This window comes from Falco punctatus (assembly GCF_963210335.1).
Source record: "Falco punctatus genome assembly, chromosome: 3".
Lineage (NCBI taxonomy): Eukaryota > Metazoa > Chordata > Aves > Falconiformes > Falconidae > Falco > Falco punctatus.
The window spans coordinates 105,518,381-105,539,804 of NC_137582.1; the positions used below are offsets into that span (position 1 = coordinate 105,518,381).

Below are 21,424 nucleotides of genomic sequence, written 5' to 3' on the forward strand. Positions count from 1 at the left end.
AGAGAGCGGCTCAAGAGGCTTTTCCGCAGAAGCTTCAGCGGCGACTCATGTTTAAGCGTGTTTAATACCAACATGTATAAAGTAGGCTGGGTAATTGCCGCTGGAATTCAACATGTGCTGTATCTCATCTAGGATATGCAATTTACTGGCTATATTCTAGTAAAATAACTTTATGGCTTTCTGTCATGATAAATAACAGTTTATAGCATAATGGAATTAATATTTACTTTGAAACCTATGCAGAGTATTCAAATAAAGGTGCTATATATAGAATCATCTCAACCGCTGCTGGTTTTTTGAATGCTGTGAATTGACAAGACGACACACAAATATTACATTCCAGTGCCCTCCAGCCATTAATAAACCTTCAGATTTTGGATTTGCAATCAAAACCCTCCCGTATATTTCATACAGTCACCGTAGTTCAAAGAGCATTAATTCAAAAGCGTGACGAGCTGGATGCTGCAGGCCTCTGGGGTTTGGGAACCTTTCTGTGCCCGCTCTGCCTGCCCCAAGGATGGAGATGGGGTGGAGCTGCGGTTTCAGACCTCAAGGCTCGAAGCCAGAAACCTCAGCAAGCGTTCACGAGAATGTTCATGATTTAACACACAAAAACTGGTCACGTTTTTGTTTTTGTAGTTGTAGATGTCTTTTTTATTGTTCCAACAAGGAGAGATTGAAAAGACACTGAAGTCTAAACATGGCTCGATATGAAAGTAAGAGGGGGGGAAAGGAGCTGACTCGGTTTAGATGGATGTTTTTCAGATATTTTAAGTTCATATACCCCTGTCAAGGCTCAACACGTATTTTTATCAACCACGTACCGCATCACCAAACTCCCATCAAAAGCAGCGCATCACGCAGTCCTGCCTGCCTCGCGCGGGTGCCTACAGACCGCCAGCCCGGGAACTTCTACTCAACACACATCCCTGCTTCTGGCGTCTTCAGCCACAGGAAATTCTGTTATCATAGATGGAGAACAAAGCAATGAACCAAAAAAGCATCATCATCAGTGGCCAAACACTGAGCCATTCTCCTGAGCCCCAGACGCCGGTCCCCGAGCACACAAGGTCACCGCACGCAGAGCTTGGCCACCAGTGTCTCAGGCTCAACAGAAGCTGAGCCCAATACCCAAATTACGGGCTGAAGGTCAAGACAGATGGACGCCCACACCTAACAGGTATGTTACAAATAGATATTTTAATCATCAGGTAAAAGAGACATACTTGTTCTCCTCATGGTTTTGCATCATGCGTGTGGCTCGGAGCGCAAGGCAGCTCTGCAGCGGCATCGTCCTGTGCCGGCACCCCAGCGGAGGTAAATGCCATCTCCTCAACTGCCCCAGTTTGTAAACGTTTTGTTAAGTTTAATACTATTTGTTTGGTTTCTGAAGAGTCTGCAGCTCTGTCTTCAGAGAGCTACACATAGCCTAGAAAAAGCTGCACAAATGGAAAGTCTCTGGTTAAGTCCAAGCGTCGGGGACAGCCTTCTCCCAAAGACAGGATGGGAGTGAAGGGAAGCACACGGGAGCAGGAAAGGAGAAAGCATTTAATCTTTTTAAGCTCAAAGACATGCTTCCCTTTAGTAGGAAAAAGCTAAAATAAATTATTCTGCCCGTGACAGGTAAGACATTACATACAGAATGGAAACCTGTCCCCGAGGAGGACAGCGAGCCTGACCACCACAGGGCATGGAAGGGGCAAAGCTGTTGCTCCCGTCTGGCACGCTCAAAGGGAGAAGCAGCAGGAGCATTAGCCCATGCAGCAAAAGCACAGGCATTTGTATAACCAGCTTCCAATGCTTAAGCATACCAATATTTCCTCATTCTTGTTTTATTCAAAATTTGTTTATGGCAACAGGCATACAAAAACTGCAGGCAAAGTGTAACCATCAACAGAAACGCCCACACGGTATTATAGAATATACTTAGGTCAGACAGAAGGCATAATCTTCAAAAACATATTTATAGTGCTCTAAAACGCTGCAGTTCTTAGTAGCACGGGGACCTTTAATGGAAAAATACAACACATTTGTTGCGGTAAGTGACAAGAAGCAGCCACGAGCAGGCATGGAAAAGTCGGTCTGAAGAGGCGCGGGGTGGGAAGGTCACGGCTGGGGTCCGGGGTGGGCTGGGATGCTCAGCCGGAGCCAGGGAGCCGAGGGATGGGTGCCCTGGCACAGCCCTCCAGCCCCCTCCCTGCCGGGGTGGCCGCGGTGTGCCGGCACGTGCCAGCGCCAGCCCTCGCGCTTCGCACCTTTGCAGAGCCGGATCTCCATTTATTAATTAATTTGGAGGTCTGAATCTTTTAACGCCATGAAACCCAATCCTCTGGTAACAGGTCAGGGTTACCGGACCTTCTTTTGAGAACTCACCAAAATCCTGCACCAAGCGCGGCTTTGCCAAGCTCTGCCATGGCAGGTGAGCATCAAGGCTCCCCTGGTGCTGAGCAGGAAGAGCGGGAGCTGCTGTGCCCCCCGCAGCCCGGCAGCCCCCGCAGAGCAGCCCCAGAAGCAGCCGGTGGCTCCGAAGCCCCCCGAGGGGCCGGGGGAGGCTGCGGTGGCCAGCGGGGAGCACGGCGGCGGCACACGGCCGGTGCGGGGCAGGCACTGACCGCTCTGGCCATGGAGGGGTGGGGGTCTCAACCCACCGGCAGCCCCCCCAGCTGCCCTCAGGGTCTCTCCCCGCACGGGAGATTGCTGTTCATGCCCGGCAGCCACGCGATGGCAGCAGAAATACGGGAACACCGGAACAGATGCATGCATTATCATACAGTTATAATGAAAAGATATTTCGCAAAGACAAGGGAACTGCTAAACGTAACCCAATGCCCGTGACATTTCTGAGATAAGCAGGGAGCAGAAAAACAGGTTTTCTCTCTGAAATACAATAATTTACATTTGCTCCATTGCTTTAATTGCCAAGAGGGTCACTTGTGCTTTCTTGTCGCAGCAGTGACACACTGCAGCCCTCTCCCCCTGGGATTCCCACCTGCCCTCCGGCACACGGCAAGGTGCAGGGGACGGCTCCCCTCTCACACCGTTCCTCCAGCTCTGGGGACCTGACTTGTCCCAGCTTCGGCTACAAGCGCATCCCGCAGGGTCTGCATGTCTCCTGGAAAACAGCAAACAACCTGGGTTCACCCCAGTCCCCATGAGCACATCTGTTCATTTATTCTATGACGCGGAGCGTGTGGCTTGCTCAGCGGCTATCTGTACCATCTGCACCACGGTTTCAGACCCAGCGCGTCCACTGAATGGAAAACACCCACAATCTTGTTCCTGTCAGCTCTGTCCCATCACGAGCCATTATCTCAACTACGTTTGCAGGGGCCAACATCTCATTAGTGCCCTTTAGTTTAAGATGCTTGCCTGCTTTCTGGTTTGTGGTTTGGATTTTTTCATTTTCTTGTTTGTTTTTTGGGTTTTTTTTTTGGCAACAAGGTTATCTTCCAGGAGCCTGTTGAGGTGGTTTTTTATTTTGCAAACTGTTGGCACCCAAAGTGAGACCATCTATAAAACCCTGACAAAGCACAAAGCTGAGCCAGTAAGCACAGCTCCCACTGTGCTGCTCACAAGCACACAGCATCCCAGCGCCATCACAGCATCCCAGCACCGACACCAGCATCCCAGTGCTGTCACAGCACCCCAGTACCATCACAGCATCCCAGCACCGTCACCAGCATCCGAGCACCATCACCAGCACCCCACCCTGTCACAGCACCCCCTCGCCATCACAGCATCCCAGCGCCGCCACCAGAATCCAAGCGCCATCACCAGCATCCAAGCGCCGTCACCCAGCATCCCAGAGCTGTCACCAGCGCCCCAGCACTGTCAGAGCATCCCACCTGCATCCTGGGGCATTTCAGTTCCCCAGACTTCATTCATGCACCCCCGTCACTAAAAGCAGGTACAGGCATTTCCTGGGGACTACAACTACAACTCCAAACACGGGAAAGGGGCACTGGCACGCACAAAGGAACCACCGTGACCCCCGCTGCCAGCCTGCACCCGCTGTGCCGGGCTGTCCCAGGCAGGGCTTCCCGTGCAGGGCAGAGGCACCGGCTGGGAGCCCGGCGAGGGCAGGTGAGCCCCGTGCCAACGGCGCTGCCGGGCCACCACGGCCCCATGCCTCTGCACCACGTTACCCTATCGCTTCCAACGCCGGGTATTACCATGCAATTAATGCTTTATATTTCTAAAGAGTTGTACAAACACCGGCTAATTAACTCCTATCTCTTGCCTATAAAAAGGGTGAATAAATAATATCCTACAAAGTGGTGGCCACTGAAACGTGCAGACATGCAGGACAGGGCCACGCTTTGAAACCCTCTTCTGCCAGCCTCTATGCCTGTACCGCGTTTTGCAGACAACACCAGATTTTGGTTAGGAACTCCAGCACCTCCAAACCCTCAACGCGGCTCTGCTCCTCCTGCTTCCCTCCCCACGCACACTTCGGTAAGCAATACCCGTCCTTCCAACAGGAACTCAGGAAATTAAAATGTTTAATGCATCTCTGATGCATACAAAATTAGCAGCAATACAGCAAATGAGGTCTGCTTTCCTTTCCAACACACCGTGAAATAAATAAAGAAATATAAACACATTAAAACCCAGGCGCATAATGCAGAGACACTGAGGCTCCTCGTTTCCAGTGGAAGCCCTTATCTCCGTCACAGCCCACAATGCAATTACAAGATTACAAGGCACATGCTGCTTCAGCATCTGGATCCTCCATGCAATCACAGGGATCCCTACAGAAAAAGGAAACCTCTTAATCTTGCAAGGAACGGCAGCGCTTTTACCTCGCCGCGCTGCACCCCACTGAAAGCGCCCCAGGAGCTGCGTGATGGGCGACCTGCGGTTAAAGGCTTCGCGTCGGCGCTAGGCTCTCCCTGCGCACGCACAGGAAGGCAACGGCGTGGCCAAAGGAGCGACCACTGCCTCAGGTCCACAAAGTATTTACGTTTCTTTTGTTTTGCTGTAAACTCTCTCATCTAAACCGCAAACCCTGGGATCAAATCCGGACCAATAAACCTCCGCTCCCATCTCCAGTCCCCAGCACATTAAACCAAGACCACAGACCCAGCAATCCAATCTCCATATATTGTATTCTCAAAATATTTCATTTCTGGCCACCAATCTTTAGATCTCCTATTGGATTTTGTTTTTGTAAATGGATTTTCCCACAGAGCTGGCAGAAAATAGATTTAATTTCGAATTTCTCTAAACTGGAATAGTCAATATAAATGTCAATGTGTATTTGTGCTGTGTAGCCTTTGCAGTGACACAAACCTCATGTTTCAGAGGGGGATACGGGGGTGCCTGCTAGCTTCTTTTGTGTCTGCACACTTGTTCTAACTTTTTATTTAATAAAGATGGCTAAATAATATAAAAGTTGTATACGTATTTTTTTATTATTATTATTTGTTTTAGTAGGGGGGGAGAGTGTCCAGGAAGAAGTATGATGTCTACTACTGCTCTGCAAGCACATCAAGAGCAAGATGCAGAATTTGGAGCAACACCCATCCCAAGGCATGGACCCCAGCATGGGGGCTGACGTGTGTCACCCCGCTTCTTTAGACCCACCCAGCACATTCAGCCTCCCAGTTCCTCCTCAACAGAGGAGTGTGCAAACTCACGTCATCATGGAATCGTCGAACGGTTGGTTTGGGTTGGAAGGGACCTTAAAGGTGATCCAGTACCCTCCTGTCGTGGGCAGGGACACCTTCCACTAGACAAGGTCACCTGGTTCCTCCTCTTTTTCCTCCCCAGTTTGTGGTGCAGTTGCAGCAACAACTACTCAAGCAATTTCAATCTATCTAAACGCTAATGTCATTAGTCCACAGAGATCCTTTTGGAATAATTCACATCGGAACTGCCTTTACATGCTAAATGAAAAACATTCAGACTTTAGTGAATGGGAGTTGAATTACAATCCTACCACATGTGGCTCAGCTTTATTCATGCTATTTATTAAACGGGGGGAAAAAAAAGGTGATGCAGTCAATTACAAAGCAATTACCCGAACCACCACTGCAAACCTGTTGCCTTGTGCTGAAGGGACCGTTGCCCTTGACTTGGGCAGAACTTGCCTACGAGCCCCCTGCCCATCACCCAAAAAGGGTCCTGCCCCCCCATATGCTCAGAAGAACAACACACACACACACACACACCATTTCTGGCTGGCTTTGAAGGCTCCTCACTAGTACCCTACATCTACATCCTATATCCTTTAGCCCCCATTCCTCAGCCTTTCTGCTGTTTTCACCAACCTCCAGCCACAGGATGAAGCGATACCACACTCTGTAAGTGGGCGTAGCCATTTGCCATCTTATCCCAGAAACTTTGCTCACCACATGACTGCTCTAAATGCCTTTGCTCTACTCCTCCAACATATTTTAAGATGACTTGCGAAGTCGAAAGATCACTTGGTTTTTTCATCTCATTGCAACAAAGATTTTTGTTTGCTAAATGATATTAAAAAGTTTGGTTTTTCCCACTGTGTTCAAAATATCCTAGCTGGTATAGAAGCAGTAACTCCATGCAAGGCTTCACAGCACTGTCATGGCATTCAAACTACAAGGATAACGAGGGCACACAAGCCCAGCCTGCCCTACAGGTACCCTCTGCTGCTCCAACGCGTGCAGACGCCAAACCCGTTTATCTTCCACTGAAACCAACACAAACGCTCAAGCTGAGCCGCAATCCCAAAAGCTCTTGCTCTTTGCTTTGCTTCATAGTGTTTCTGCAAAACCCTCAGCTGTTGCCATGAAGCAAGTTGTTTTCAGAAAAGACAGTTCAATCCGTTAAGTTTTAAAAGTTGTCTTTCGTTAAAGGCAGAGTAGGAAGGGTCAGGAGCCCTTACCCCATGGAAAGCACGGAACTAACAGTGGAAGGAATCAAACTCCAGGAGGAAAAGCCCAAGAAAGCAATTTAATACTTTTATATCACCTTTTCTCCTTCTGTCATACAAAACCAAAAATGTTTTCCATTCTGGTTCATGTCCAAAATGACGTGTGAACTAATTGAGTATAAAAACAGCTGCTTGGCATTACATCGGTTAAAGTAAACGCAACGTTTGCTCTTCCCACCCTGCAGCTCTCCCCCGTTCCTGCTTCTGCTGTAAATCAGACCATTCCCAATGTGTCACTGGAAGGACTATTTGCAAAACGAGGCATAAGAAACAGATTCTTTATTTCTTTCTGAAATTATTTTCACTTCTTTCAGTCTAAGGCTCCCCCTGTTTACCAAGTGCCTCCATCTGGAAGCCTCCCAGTAACCCAACGTTAGAGGTGAAGTGACAATCCCTGAGTGAAACACCTTCATCTGGCAGATGGTATTGAGTTACCCTGGACTGATGCTGCCAGGCTGAGAAAGTGAAAAAAATATGCAGGATAGAAGCTGTATTACACCATCTCAAGATTTAACCATTTTCCCACAAATAATCACGTACCTGTTACGGGAACCCCCTTCTCCAGAGCTCGTTGCATAGCACTGACAAAGGAACCAGAGGGGATGCAGACAGGGGATGCCAACAGGGACATCCAACCCAGCACAGCACTTGCACAGGCACACCGCTTAAGAACAGGTCAAAGCACAGGAGTAAAAGCAAACTGCAGCTGTACGTCCACCCATCCACCTCCTGCTGGATCGAGAGTCCTTCAGACTTTGGACTAAATAGAAACATCAGTGCACAAGCACATAAAATCAAGTGTGGGCTCAAGCTGCTTTGCAAGAGCTGCGACTAGGAGAGCTTCGCACGTGCCAGGGCAACGAGAAATAACGTGGAGCCTCCTTCTTCCCCCTGACCGCACCGGCATCGCCGGCGGGACCACACTGAGCCGGCGGTCCCCCACCTCTGCCAGGAGCAGGATCCTCAGCTCCTGAGCCCTGCGCCAAAGTAAATGAATCCCGCCGGACCAAAAGCAGCCCGAGGCCAGCTGCCTGAACCTGCTGACATTTGTCCTACCCGTTACCTCCTCTCCCCTCCTCCGCGCTGCCCAGCAGCAGGATCGCCGCTTGCCTGCCCCGTGAGCAGTGAGTCTGCAGCAGCTCAACTCGAAAAGTTCTCTCCCAGAGATGAATTTTCCTGGAGCGTTGCACAGCAATGCACCAGTGCCTTGGTACAGAGCAAGTCCGCGCAGGAAACAAAGCCAAATATTTTATAGCGTGCTTTTGAATAAACAACTCCTGCATGCGCCTGCCTGCTAAACCCGAGCCAGCGCGTCCATTCCCTTGCCGAGGCAAAGCTCCAAGCGGATGCCATCCCGACTGCGCCAGGCCCGGGCAGAGCATCTCCTCCAACATCACACACAAGCCAGTGGCCCTGAGCTCAGCTGAATATTCATCCTGAGGCATCAAGGTTTTAAGAAAGCTTTTATTGCTGAAGTTACACACCGTAAAAGAAGCCACGACAATCAAAGGATTAGGGACGTCACAGGTCTGTTGAAGAATAAAATCTCCTCGGCATGTGCAGGGTGTTAGGAGAAGATGCCAAAACCCACGACCATTTGCTGTGAATTTATGTTACTGCAAGCGAATACATTAGAATCCCGATATAGAAAACGAATTATTGATATGTATGTTCCCTTCAGAAGAGACTCTCAGGAGACCCATTCCACATTTAATGATAATCCATATTCCCCTTCAGAAACAGCAAACCAACTCTCTGATTTCCCCAGGACTGCCACAGACACATGAATCACTGAGATGCCATCACAGCCCTACGTTCTGGCTGCTGTAAACACTTCCTAGAACAGGTGACAGAACAAAATCCGACCACAGCTCACAAGGAGCCACCACCTTCCACGTTTCTGCATGAGCCTCTGCCCATCACAGATGTACAAGCCACAGCAAAGACAGATGGGGAGATGCTCTGTGCCCTCGACTGGCTTATGGGGGATTAAGGGAGAGGCTGGTTAGAAGTGGCAAGACCCAAATATCAGGAGGGATATTAGGAAAATACCATTAGCAGTGGTGATAAAGAACAGATCTGAACAAAAACTGTCAGACCCTTGAGCTGTTGTTCTCCTTCGCTTTCAGGGCTGCACTTGTTTGCGTTAATATATGCACACGTGTGGGTCATGTTCTCAGAAAGCCTTTCGCATTAAACTCTCATTTCTCCTCCAGAGCCATTCCACAGGATTTCTCTGGAATGCACCAGGCAGCCCAACTGAACAATGCAATCCTAATTAGTTTGCAAACTACACGGCTCACCTCTGAGGGCGAGCAAAGCCCATGTAAATTAAAGCGAATTGGATCAGACTGTCCTAGGAATAGTTCTCCAGATTAGTGCTGCTTGAGCATGTGATCTCTGAAGTCGCTTCCACCCGCCAGTAATAACTTACAAGTAAATTTCGCCAACAATAGCAGGGAATTGAGAGATGTAAAAACATTTTGCAGTGTAATATTCCATGATGGGTTATTTTACATAATACAGAAAAGCCCGTTTGGTCATTTACTGAAAGGAAAAGTCATCTCGTTCTTCGCACGCGCTCCCAGCTCGCGAGCTGGAAGAGTCGCCATCAGCACCCCGGCTGCGCAGCACCGGGCTCAGGTACCTGCATCCCCAGCCCCACATGCTAACGAAACCTTTTGCAAAGTTTTTGATGGTGATGTCCCAGGGTTTATGCAGTAATTGAATAATCTAAAATTTTCATTCCTGTCCTCGTGGACTAATCTGTAATAGTGTTAAGGGACTGTTATGATATTAATTAAATACAAGTCCTGCATACAAAATTGATACTCTGCATCTCCATCTCCACAAGGGAGTTTCTCTCTTAATAAGACCGAAATCAAGTTTTACTTTTTTGTTTTGTTTTGTTTTGTTTTTTAAGGAATTCATAAAGATTATCAGCTCGTACTGAGACAGCACATATTTATAGATGAGAGAACCAGGTATTTCAAATATACGAGCTCTGGCGCATTCATCTTTCCCTCTGATCACTCTGATCTGAAATTAGCAGTGTCAGACTAAATCAAGGCTGACGAAGGAGCATGCCGGAGCCAGGGCCGCTGGTGGTCACTGCTGCGCTGCTCCCTCTGCCACCCCCGCACAGCCTCCGGAGCGTCCTGTCCCCACCGAGGCTGCGATGCTGCTGCTCCAGCCACCGGGGGTTCGGGGGGCACCAGGCTCCAGCCAGCCGTTGGGCAGAGTCACATCACAGGTGGCGTTGCTGGTGCTCGGAGAGGGACCCTGCATGGCACAGCGTTGCCCCAAGGCAGAGAGAAGCCTTTTCCCCAACTTCTCCTCAGGCACTGGGCTTTGGAGAGACCAAAACACCCTCAAAACAGGACAAAGAGCAACAGAATAGGTGCCGACCTTCTAAAACGCAGAGGACGAGAGGGACATTTGCTATAAAAATATGACCTCGTTTTAATTTTAGCAGCGGTTTACCGTGAATTCATGTGAACACGCCGTTTATAGGCACCCAGAAAGGTTCAGGCACAAGAAGAGGCAAAAGCATCAGCCAAGGGAACTGAGCGTCAGGGCAGCACCAGTCCGGAACGATGCTAAAGCTACTGCAACACTCCCCTTACTATTATTTATTAGTTAAAATTTTTAATTATGTGAATTGATTAGGAACACATCACCAGGGATCCTAATTAATTAGAATTTTAAAAAGGATCACGGACTGGAGATTTTTAATGGATTCCACAAAGAATTGCACAAAGAGGTGTATTAAGGGAAAGGCCAAATTAACTTCTCCTTTCTGGTTTATCCAGCGTTTTCTAACAGGATTGTGCATCAGATTAACCAAGTAATACCCAAAACCCTCATGCGCAGTGATGCTAACCAAGACAATAGCTTGAGGATTTCAGGCAGTTATCATTTAACATCCGTTTGGTTAATTAGTTTATTCCTCTTAATCCTTATTTATTTAAATTAGTGTATTCCTATTTTGATTAGTTTATTCCTTATTTATATCCTAAATTTGCTTTAGCTGCATCGTCCGCGCTCACAAAATCCTTCTCAGTGGCACTGACAGACACCAACATCCCCAAGTATCTGGTGCAAACTCTTTGTTTCAAAATGGGTTTTTCTCCTTACTCAAAATTTGGGAATATGCAGAAGCCGTCACATTGATGATGCTTGGGAAGCAATTAATTATTAAATCTGCTAATACAAATCCCTTTTCAGAAGTGGTTGGTCAGTAGTTTCACGGGCCAACGTGTTTCTCCTTCCCAGCCATTAGCTGCAGCTTCCAGAGCTCTGTCTGGATGCTATCGATACTCTTGGCTGTCGGCTTTGCAAGTATTTTTCCATCAGCACGACAATGATACCTATTTATCTTCTGGCTGCGAGAGTCGCTGAGATGATCTGGCAGTGCCACAAGGCAGACAGTTATTTCATGCCCTGTTAAACCCTAATGCAGCTAACTACAGTAGCACTCCAACTTTGAAAAAAGCCTTTTTTTTATTATTTTAAATCTGTGGCCCATGTGCCCAAGGAAAGAGATTGCTGCCCATTAGGATGGCATCAGAATCCTGAAGCTGTAACGCTATCCGTGAAGTAGCACGGTGTACCGATCCAGTAATTAATTAAGAAGGGTAAAACCACATACTTGTGCCCAAGCAACGCTCAGAGGTCACGAGGCTGGACTTTCCCCGTGTCGCTTGGTGCCCCCTGGCAGCTCAGCGGGATGGCAAAGGGGCGTGAGGGCGGCTCCGCACGGGGCCGGCGCCGGTTCTTCCTCCCACCACCAGACCCAGACGCGCTCTCAGGCACAAGGGACCTTCCCACAGCGGACCCAGCTCTTCCAGACCCAGATTTATGCAGGAGTTGAATTTCACACCCAAATCTCTATTTGCTGGTTCCTGTTCGTTCCTTTTCTCCCACCTTCGCGTACAGAAATTATGAGGACTTGGACCATCGGCTCCTTTGTACGCTCTGACAGCTGGCAGGGGGGGAATATTAATTTCTTTTCAACACTGAGATATCAGTTTGGATTTTGATAACACTTAGTGCTGCTTAACACACAGATTTATACAGAAGCTGTGTTCTTTCAGCTGGGAGCCCCAGTAAAAGTTGCCGTTAACTGTTGCCAGCGCTGGCTCGGAGCCAGGTCCACGCGCGGCTTGTTGCTTTACCTGCTGCAAGAGCTATTGGCTGTGGACCTGGCCGCATCCTGCATCCGCCAGAGCCATCAGAGCTGGGGCTGTCAGGCTTCACAGTGAGAAGATCGAGGGATGACTTGATGAGAGGGCACAAGTACCTTCTTGGAGATAAAATATCAGGTACTAAAAGGGCTCTTAAGCGGGAGAAAGACATAGGAATGAATGGCCAAATTCTGGTACCTCCAAGTTGCAAAGCAAATACTTAGACACTTATTTTTTAAAGTGGTGAATGCGATCAGCCCTGGGAAGAAACCCCAAGAGCTGTGCATCCTCCAGCTCCTGATACATCCACTTGGAGATTTGTTGCTTTCTAGAAGATGCACTTCAATAAAAGAGAAATCACTGGGTTCAGTGCAGGGCTATTGGAGTTTAACCTGATTGCCACGCACATCCACACAGCCAGGCACTCAAGGGGCTGCTGGCTCAGTCTTTGAAAAAACACGTCAGAAAGTATTTATTTAATCATGTGTGTGTGTGTGGTAGGCAACGGACACCCCACCCTCCTGCAGGCAAGTTTGGCAGTGCAGATTTTGGTATTCTGCATTGCTAAAGTTCACAGAAGTCGGTTAAATCAGTCTCTGCAAACTCAAAACAAAAACAATGCACAACTTTTATTATGCTAACTTCTTTTTTTGGGGTGGGGCGAGGTTGTCATGGTAAAATATTATTATTGGATGAAACAATTACAGAACAAAATTATGCCTCCCTGGCGTGATATAATGCAATCCACTTAATACTATTTTAAAAACCCAAAACCTCATTAAAGCAATGACGGAATGTAAGAATGACAAATCGCTCAGAAGGAAGCTGGGCACGAGGTGTATTCCAGGTGCCTGGTCGCTTCGCATCCCCAGCCCCGGGTGCAGCGGTGGCCCCCCGAGGTGCCAGGAAAGCCCCAGCCCAACTCCCAGCGCCACGGGGGAGCGCAGGCTGCCCCAGCTTAACCCAAAGCCCAGCCCCAAAGCTACCAAACACGCCTTGAGCTGCCGGGTTAAGCTTTGCCTGTCCTGGAATACCACCGATTTTTCCAAATGGATTATTCCAAACGCTGCAAACCCTGCTGCGCTGCGCCTGCCTGCCTGGCTGTAGCCGCCTGCCCGCAGCAGTGCATGCAGCCTGCTAGCCGTGGAAATCAATACAGCTCGTACACATACAGACCCTGACGACTTTGCCGGTCGTTTGCCAAAACCAGAGGACTTCTTGAAGACAGCTGAATGCTACAATCACACATTTTAACCCCCTCTTGGCATCTGAGCCCCAAGTTCAGTACCAAACACAGGGAATACAGCCCTATTGTCGCAGGAACTAAGCTAGGCAAAGCTCTGCAGCTGGACTTCTACTATCAGAAAAGGTAATTCCCATTCAATAAAATACAAAAGAAGCTAAATAAATGTACTTCTCCTCCACATCTGTGCAGACCTGTAACGCCCAAAGTGATCAGTGCAATCCAACAGCCCCGCCCTCACACAGTCAGCGATTAAGAAAGAACAGCTGTGCCAAACAACACCGTATTTTAGAACAAACGGGTGAATTGCAGAAATACTGTGTCAAGTGAAATCACCTAGCTGAATTTCCTTGAATGGCTAAAAACCATCGGTAGAGCAACGGTCTCCTTCAAAACACCCCTTGAAGCAGAGTCTGATTCTGGTCTGAATTTCTGCTTCTGCATACTGTAAGACCAACACTTGGTAAGCACATGGAAAATTTTGGCAGTTGCTACCAAAAGCTAGTGGGTATTTGTGACAATCAGATCTTATACAGACAAAGCTTAGATGCTAAAAAAAAAAAAAAATGCCTTACAAGGCACTTTGAAATGTTTCGTCACCCTTGGGAAGTCCCCGTTACAAAAAACACGTATTCCACCAAGAGATGCTTGCTGCAACGAGATGTTGGTGTCTGTCTTCAACACGACAACCAGCAAGCAGCAACGCAATCAGACGGTGAAGCCATATTCAAGTTTTGCTCAGAGGATTAATTTTGGGGAGATGAGGGAGAAATATCTGGAATTCAGCAAATAGAAATAATTTTCTGAACATGCGGACAAGCCCACGTTGAATGTATTTCAGGGAGCCGCTGCTTCCCAGCGCAGCCCACCCAACCCCGCCACCCCTTCGGTCTCCTACCTCCACTCCTTGGACTTTCAGTTTCATGTGATCCTCTCTGGTGGTTTTCCCATCTTTCCTTTTTTTCCAGCAATATCCATCTTTCCTGTATTTCACCTTCTTTCTATTGTACAGGATCATAGAACCATTCTGCGGTCTGTGAACAGGAAACAGTTTTGGATTACAGAGAGAAAAAAACGACCCTGAGAGAGTTTATGAAGCAACGTACTACAGACCGGCGAAAGTCTCCCCAGAAGAGCAATATTCTGTATTTGGCATAAAATAAAATTTCACCTTTTGTTGCTGTTAACTGGATTAACTGATGTTCTGCAATCTGCAAGATCTTACTTGCAAATCTTTTACCTAACAAAGTAAGTGCACCAATGATAGCTTTAAAAAAAAAAGGGGGAAAAAAAGGACATCTTATGATGCATCATGAAATAGCCAGCATTTTCACAGGATATATTATGATTGGGCTCAGCTATATGCTGAAAATTAAAAGGAAGGAAAAGTTAAGGAAAAAAAAAGGATTGTTATTATTTTATTATAGACATTCTCTCTCTTTTTAATGCAGCAGCAGGATTAGATAACAACCACCCCAAACGCAGCACCAGAATATGGATGTTGGCTTAAAAAGGCAATAAACAAGCAAAAAGGAACAGAAGAAGAAATGCATTAGCGTACACACTGGTTTCACTGCTCCTGCTTAGAACCGTGTTAGGCTCAGAGTAACTTTCTCTCTTCTGAGCACCTCCCTGACTTCAAAGTCACAGGAAAACAGTTTCTGCTCAGAAACTACGTGGACCCTTTAAAATACCCACACAGGCACACCGATCCGTGCCCAACAGACAGCAGTCAGCGTGGCTCTGGTGTATGATGATATTGCACAGAAATGTTTTGCCATCTGCTAAGCCAACGCACAATGGGGGCATTTCTGCTGTAACAGTAGAAAGTAAAAAGCTAACAAAAAAAACCCCCAGCACTGCAAAGACAGCATGCATCCCACGCAGGCAGCAGTGCTGTAGATGCTGCAGACACTTACAGTGGTGCATTAGTCACAGTAATTTGGCTTTAGGACACCAAGAACAGAAAGAAAAACAACAGCAGCAGCAGCAATAAACAACTTTCACAGGAAAGCTTTGGCTGGAGCCTTTTGGTATCAAAGCACCTGAACTTGTACAAACAAGCCAAACAAACAACGAAGCCTTTCAGGAGAGAGCGAGAGAGAGGGTCCCCCGCGCTCCATCAAGTCCACACTGCGCACCCCTCGGCTTTCTGGATGTCAGCAGCCACGCGTTTTCAGACAGTGCAGAGCGATAGCTGGAACTGCTAAAAAAACCAGCAAAACCCACCACGTATTTTCACGCCCAGCCAATGCAAGGAAGCGCTTTAAATAAATAAGCTGAATTAAGCCATTTGTGTCCATGCAACGCTGGCTTGGGACTTCAGAGCCACACCAAGGTGCAAACTCAGTGCCTGGCCCAGCTGGAAGCGCATCCTTCTTCCCTCCCGCTCCTGTTTTGAACAGCACGACACCATGAAGCAAGCACACAAACAAGCTTCTGCAGGTACCCTCTCCTCATTTTTCTCTACCAAAATACTCCGTTTGAAGACAGCCGCCTTCACCCGCGTTTATCACATAATAATAGGGCTGTAACATTGATGTAAAAGCTGTTAATTATAGAGTAACTCATCCCGATGCTCCATTAAGCACATAAAGGCACCCTACTACTGAGGAAGATAAGCTCATGATGGTTTTCTACCACCACTGGCCAGCCAAAATTACTTAGCTCAACCAACACAACGCCCTTCCTCCACTCAAACAAACCCCATCAGCTGGACCTGCTACCAAACCCCATCCTCGTTCCTCGCCCCCGCCCCCCGGCATGCCTCTGCGGGTACGTGCCCAGGGACGCCCTGCCCGATGCCCGCCCCGCGCCTCCGGAGCGCTCGTGCACATCTGCGCCAATTTAATGAATGTGGGTGGGAAAGCGCACCAAGTCTCTTTTAGCATGACTTTCAGCAGACTTTCTACTTCTGCGTACATTTGCAAGACTGAAATGATCTTTGATCTAAGTGATAATTAGCACATATTATTTTTTTTTACTAAACCAGAAATTACACATATTTCCCCCCCCCCCCCCCCCATTTTTTTCCACATACGTGCAGATACTTATTCCCTGTGCCCAGAAACCCGCACCTTGTTCCCCCAAACTGCACCGCCCCCTCCTCCTGCAACCCGTGCCCCAGGGCTCGGTGAGGCTGCTCCTCGCTGCTCCTGTGCATCACCCTGAAAATAAACACTCTGCAGCCAGTGCAACCACAGCGCCTGTTTGACAGCGTCGTAGATAGCGCAGGATTAATTCAGTGGAGATACTACATATCTTGTTTGGGTGTTTATTCTATAAACCTCCAGTCGCTGCACATGTCAGCTCAAACCCTTTTCAAAACATCAAAGATTTCCCCTTGTTGCCGTCGCGGAGATGTGCCCTATGGCTTACGATGAGTTACCTGCGTGTAACGAAAAGACAGCATGGGAACTCATCTCCTGCCTAGTGCCTCGGCACTCACACACGCGGCTTCTCGGAGAAAAGTACGCTCCAAGGACCTGAAAGTTTTTTGATGTGAGCAAAATCGCAGTTTTCTCACACTGGGTGCCACGAGAGCACAGGGTGAAGAGACGGCAGAGCCCAGCTCTGCAGCTGCCGTTCAGCAAAGCTGGAATCGGGGGTTTGTTGGCTTATTTCTGCGACGGGAAAAGAACATGAGAAGAGGTCGCCGGAAAACAGTTAACGAGATCTCTACCGAAAAAAAGCACAATGAAACAAAATCTCTTCAGGATCCCTGGAGCAGTTGTCAGTTTTGATAAGAGTGTATAGAGTTGCTCTAAGGCTCACAAAAAGCGACTGGTTTTTAAGGGTATCTTGGTAAAATGAGAGCAATTTTAACCTGAGCCACATTGCTATTGTATTTCACTTGCTGTAAGAAAGACCAGGGAGGGAAGATCTCCGGTGCTTATCTGTGTGGCACACACACAGCCACGAGCAGCAGACTGATGGCTGCGGGAAGGCTCGGCAGATGAGGTCCGACAAGGATTCCCAGGACGCGCAACGGGTCCAACTCCAACCCACATCTCTGAAGGTTTCGCTGCTCAGCCTGAATTTGGGAATTTCATTCATACCTTTGCAGAAGAGGGGGACAAAACCACGTGCCTGAGCATGGGCTCCCCTGGGATTGCAATTTCCTACCAGCTCCCTGCTCGGGAAGGCTGCAGCCAAGGCAAGGTCAGCTCGCCTGTGCGCCACCAGGCACGGAGAGCAACCGTCCTCCCCTGCACTCCAGTCCACCTGGAATCATGGCAATAATAACAAGTACTGAAACATTAACAGCAATTTACTTGATTTGATTAGCTACTACTCTGCAGCTACACAGCACTCTTTTCATTAATGCGGGACTAAATGGAAAATAATAAAATAGTATTTTAATATTATGGTACACCTGAAAGCAAGCCAGAGTGATCCGAGCCCACCGAGACGCCTGTTTGTGCTTGTCACATGAGGCATGGGGGCTGCTGGAGGGGTCGTTCCTAAAACATCACTCCCAAATCCAATCCTCGTCCTTCCCAGCAGCAGAGACGAGAAGCACCGTGCCTGCCTCACTCACGGACAGTAAATCACCACATTCCACTTAGGCCAGGAACGCCAAGGAGCAAAGCCTCGCAACGCCCGCTCCTCCACCAGCAGAGATGCGCACCCCATCCTCAAATTCACAAACCACCTCCAAAACCCCACGAGCCCGGCTGCGACGGCCAGGACATGTGTTCAGTGCCAGCATCCGGGTACGTCGCTCGTCTGTCTCCCCAAAAGCTGTGCGGAAGCCCTGAAACCAGGGCAGCCGGTTCTGGGCAGAGACGGTGCAATTATTTCTGATCCCACTGTGTGGAGCTTGCAGGATGGTCTGCTTGCTTACGGACCCAAATAGCAGCAGCAAAGTTACAGCTCTGAATTTCCTCTTTTATGAGCCTGTGGCATTTAAAAGCTGCCTGATCTCTATTTAGGCTTCTCGCTTGTGGCCTGGGGGAAGGAGGGGAAAGGACAGGAAGAGTAATTGCAGAGCAGAAAGCCTTTTGTCTTAAGTATTGATGAGATCTGAGATGCTTCCCTCCCTCTCCCCCTGTTATTTACCACCACAGCTCTTGCAAATTGCCACAACAGCATGAGAGCTACTTTTGCCCAAATTGTTCCTGCTACAGCCGGGAAGAAGATGCTAAGTTCCATTTTCAGACTTATTTTAAGGTGAGCAATCATACCCTGCGGCTGCTGGGTGTCGGGACCTGCTGGCTGCTTGGGGCTCCCTGGGCACCAAGGATGCTCAACTCCAGCTCAGGACCGGTCCAGGTCCCCAGATAAACTGGGGTTTCTCTCAGCAACGTGGGAAGAGGCAGTAACAGAGCACTTGCACCGGTGGGAAACAGGGGATTTCCAGGGAAGGTTTTCCAGAAATGTCATTTTGGATTTGGCCCCCCACCTCAGCTGCACGTACCCACCTCTAGCACTAAGTCTCATTCTGAGAGGGGGGTTGTTTCTTTTATACAGAGTCCCTTACTTGGATAATAGGAATCTAAACCTACTTATCTGATCATGAACATGTACTAGATACAAGAAGGGAGTAAGCAGAAAACAAGATAAGATTAGGCTATTTTGGTCAACTGATGCTTCTCCATTGTGCTCATAAATTAAAGTCCCTTTGGCCTAAACGACCGAGATGTTCCCCTAATCACATTACCGCAATATTAATAAGGCTTTTCAATGCAACTAGCTCCCTCTAAATTGTCACAACAAGATTTGGTAAATGTCAGGTGTACCATTTAATGAAAACTATGTCTTACAGCCTGGGGAGTTTGGGTCGCCGAAAGGGAATTGCAAATACTGCAAAGCTAAAAGCAACTCTTTTTCCAGGACAACGAAATAAGAGCAGCCAGAACCCTTCCTCGAGAAGGTCTATGGCTCTAAAATTAATTTTTTATCTTGTATATATCTATGCATGCTAGCCCCTGGAGCTGGGAGGTGACAATAAAGCCAAAGGGCATCATGGACTGGACACATTCTGCACCGTGCTGGGGCAAAGGCAGCAGCCAGCCCCAGGGTGTAGGTGCGCAAGCCCCCCTCCATCCCACCCTTCATCCCGCCCTCCAGCCCCAGCCACACACTGCACTGGGAAAGCCCTCCTGCTACCCGGCTCACACTGGTTTTTGTCCTGCATGACTGTGAGCTTCCTTTTCTCTGGCTATGAAGTTATCATGGAGTCGAGGGACAGCAAAAGGAGACTATTTTCCATCTTCTGAATCTACGCATGATAATAATGAGAAATTAACTTCCACTCTCCCAAAGGAGCAAACTACTGACGCTGAAACTGGCTGGGAAAAGCTGGAGTCTTGGAGGAAGCCCTGGAAAGAAAGATGGAGCTCAGTAATAAATCACTGCTCTGAATCATCACTCTTCTTTCCCAGCGAAGACAAAGAGAACAAAGTCCTTGAACTTGCCGTCATCCTGAGACCCCTAACCCCTCCCACGGGCGCAGAACAAGGCAGCGACAAGCACCAGGACACCCTCCTCCAAAAAGCCGTCTTGCTGGAAACCGAAGCCACCTAAGAACTTGCAGAATGCACTGTGTTTGTGTCCCACAGTACAGCACGACCAACTGATGACATCACAGTCCAACACACCGACATCACTCATACCTGTGCCTCAGCTAACCTGAGCAAGTGCTAAAGCCGGAGTCACGGCTAACGCTTGTGTGTTTCACAGGTTTGTGTCAGCTCCTAAAAGAGAAACGCCATCGTTCTCCTGCTGAGCATGACTGGAGCTGCTTCCCAGAATTGGGTGAAACAACATGCAAGTCATGACACATCACAACGCTACTATGTCATCACACAACATGACGCTGCTACGTCATTCTCTCAAGTAACAAGCAGTAGGACAAGAAGAAATGGCCCGAAGTTGTGCCAGAGAGGTTTGGGTTGGTTATTAGGAAAGGTGTCTTCACCAAAAGGGTGGTCAAGCACTGGAACAGGCTGCCTGGGGAGGCGGTGGGGTCACCATCCACCAGGTGTTTAAAAGACACATAGATGTGTCACGTAGGAACAGGGTTTAGCGTGGGCTGGGCAGTGCTGAGTTAATGGTTAGACTATATGATCTTAAAGGTCTTCCAACCTCAACAATTCTGTGATTCTATGACACATCACTCAACACGACACCGCTCTGTCAGGAGCTGGTGCTATCGCACGCTACAAGGTATTTCTACTTTTTAGCTTCCAAACTCGCCAAACACACAACCTCCTCTTGTTGTGTGTTGTCTCATGTTACTGGCAAGGAATCAAAATCCTACCAGGAAGATAAAAACAAAGAATCTGATTCTACAAAAAAGTCAAGACAGACTTAGCAGAGAAGCCCGGAAGCCCACGAAGCAGAGAGATGGGTCAGAGCCCACCGCTGGGCTCCACCGCAGGCGCGGTTACAGCTCCCCCAAGAAGACGCCTGCAATACAAGTGTGGGGCAAGGTGGAAGGGAAAGGTGGCTCTGGAAGGGGTTAGTGAGGTAAGAAATATTCTGCAAATACTGGGGAAAAAAAATCATACCTCAAAATATTCTTCTGAAAAGTTAATTAACCAGAGTGAGGACCAAGAACACAATACTCACGGGAAATCATATACTTCCTTGAAAGCACCAAGAAAAATTGTGTGTGGCCAATACGGGGCACTTTAAAATAACACAGAGCATACATAATAACATCGGAAAAGACTGACGCAGGCCCATAATTCCCTTATCCAATACTTGGACAATTTGCTTAAAAGCATCATCTGTTCGGTTTATGTCACTGACTCGCTTTGCTTCACTGGAAATCACATTTGGTCGGTTCCCGGCCATACCCAACAGCATCAGCCCCTGCTGGATCTCATCCGGCAGCAGAGACCCATCGCCTATGACATGCCCCCTCCCTGCGCGCCGGCTCGAAGGGGGACGGAGCACACAGCACCAGGAGCAAACACCCACGCCGTGGACGTGGGCAGGGGGAGCAGTGCCAGGAGCGAGCGCTACTGCACGCCTCCCATGCCAGCTGACGCCTCCCCACCTGGCCGCCCAGGGCAGGCAAGGCTCACCCTGTAGAGCTCTGCTCCAGCGGGGGCTATCAGACATGCCAGGTGA

The 21,424-nt window shown here is 48.4% G+C and overlaps 1 protein-coding gene across 16 annotated transcripts in view; it reads right to left on the reverse strand.

Annotated features, from left to right (window-relative positions):
- The window catches only part of CAMTA1 (calmodulin binding transcription activator 1), a 324,806-nt gene that overhangs the window by 199,245 nt on the left and 104,137 nt on the right, over positions 1–21,424 (reverse strand). For all 16 annotated transcript variants that reach the window (XM_080380161.1, XM_080380171.1, XM_080380173.1 and 13 more), the window contains one exon: positions 14,241–14,376. In XM_080380161.1, coding sequence (XP_080236287.1) covers positions 14,241–14,376 — 136 coding nt within the window. The remainder of the gene's footprint in view (positions 1–14,240; positions 14,377–21,424) is intronic.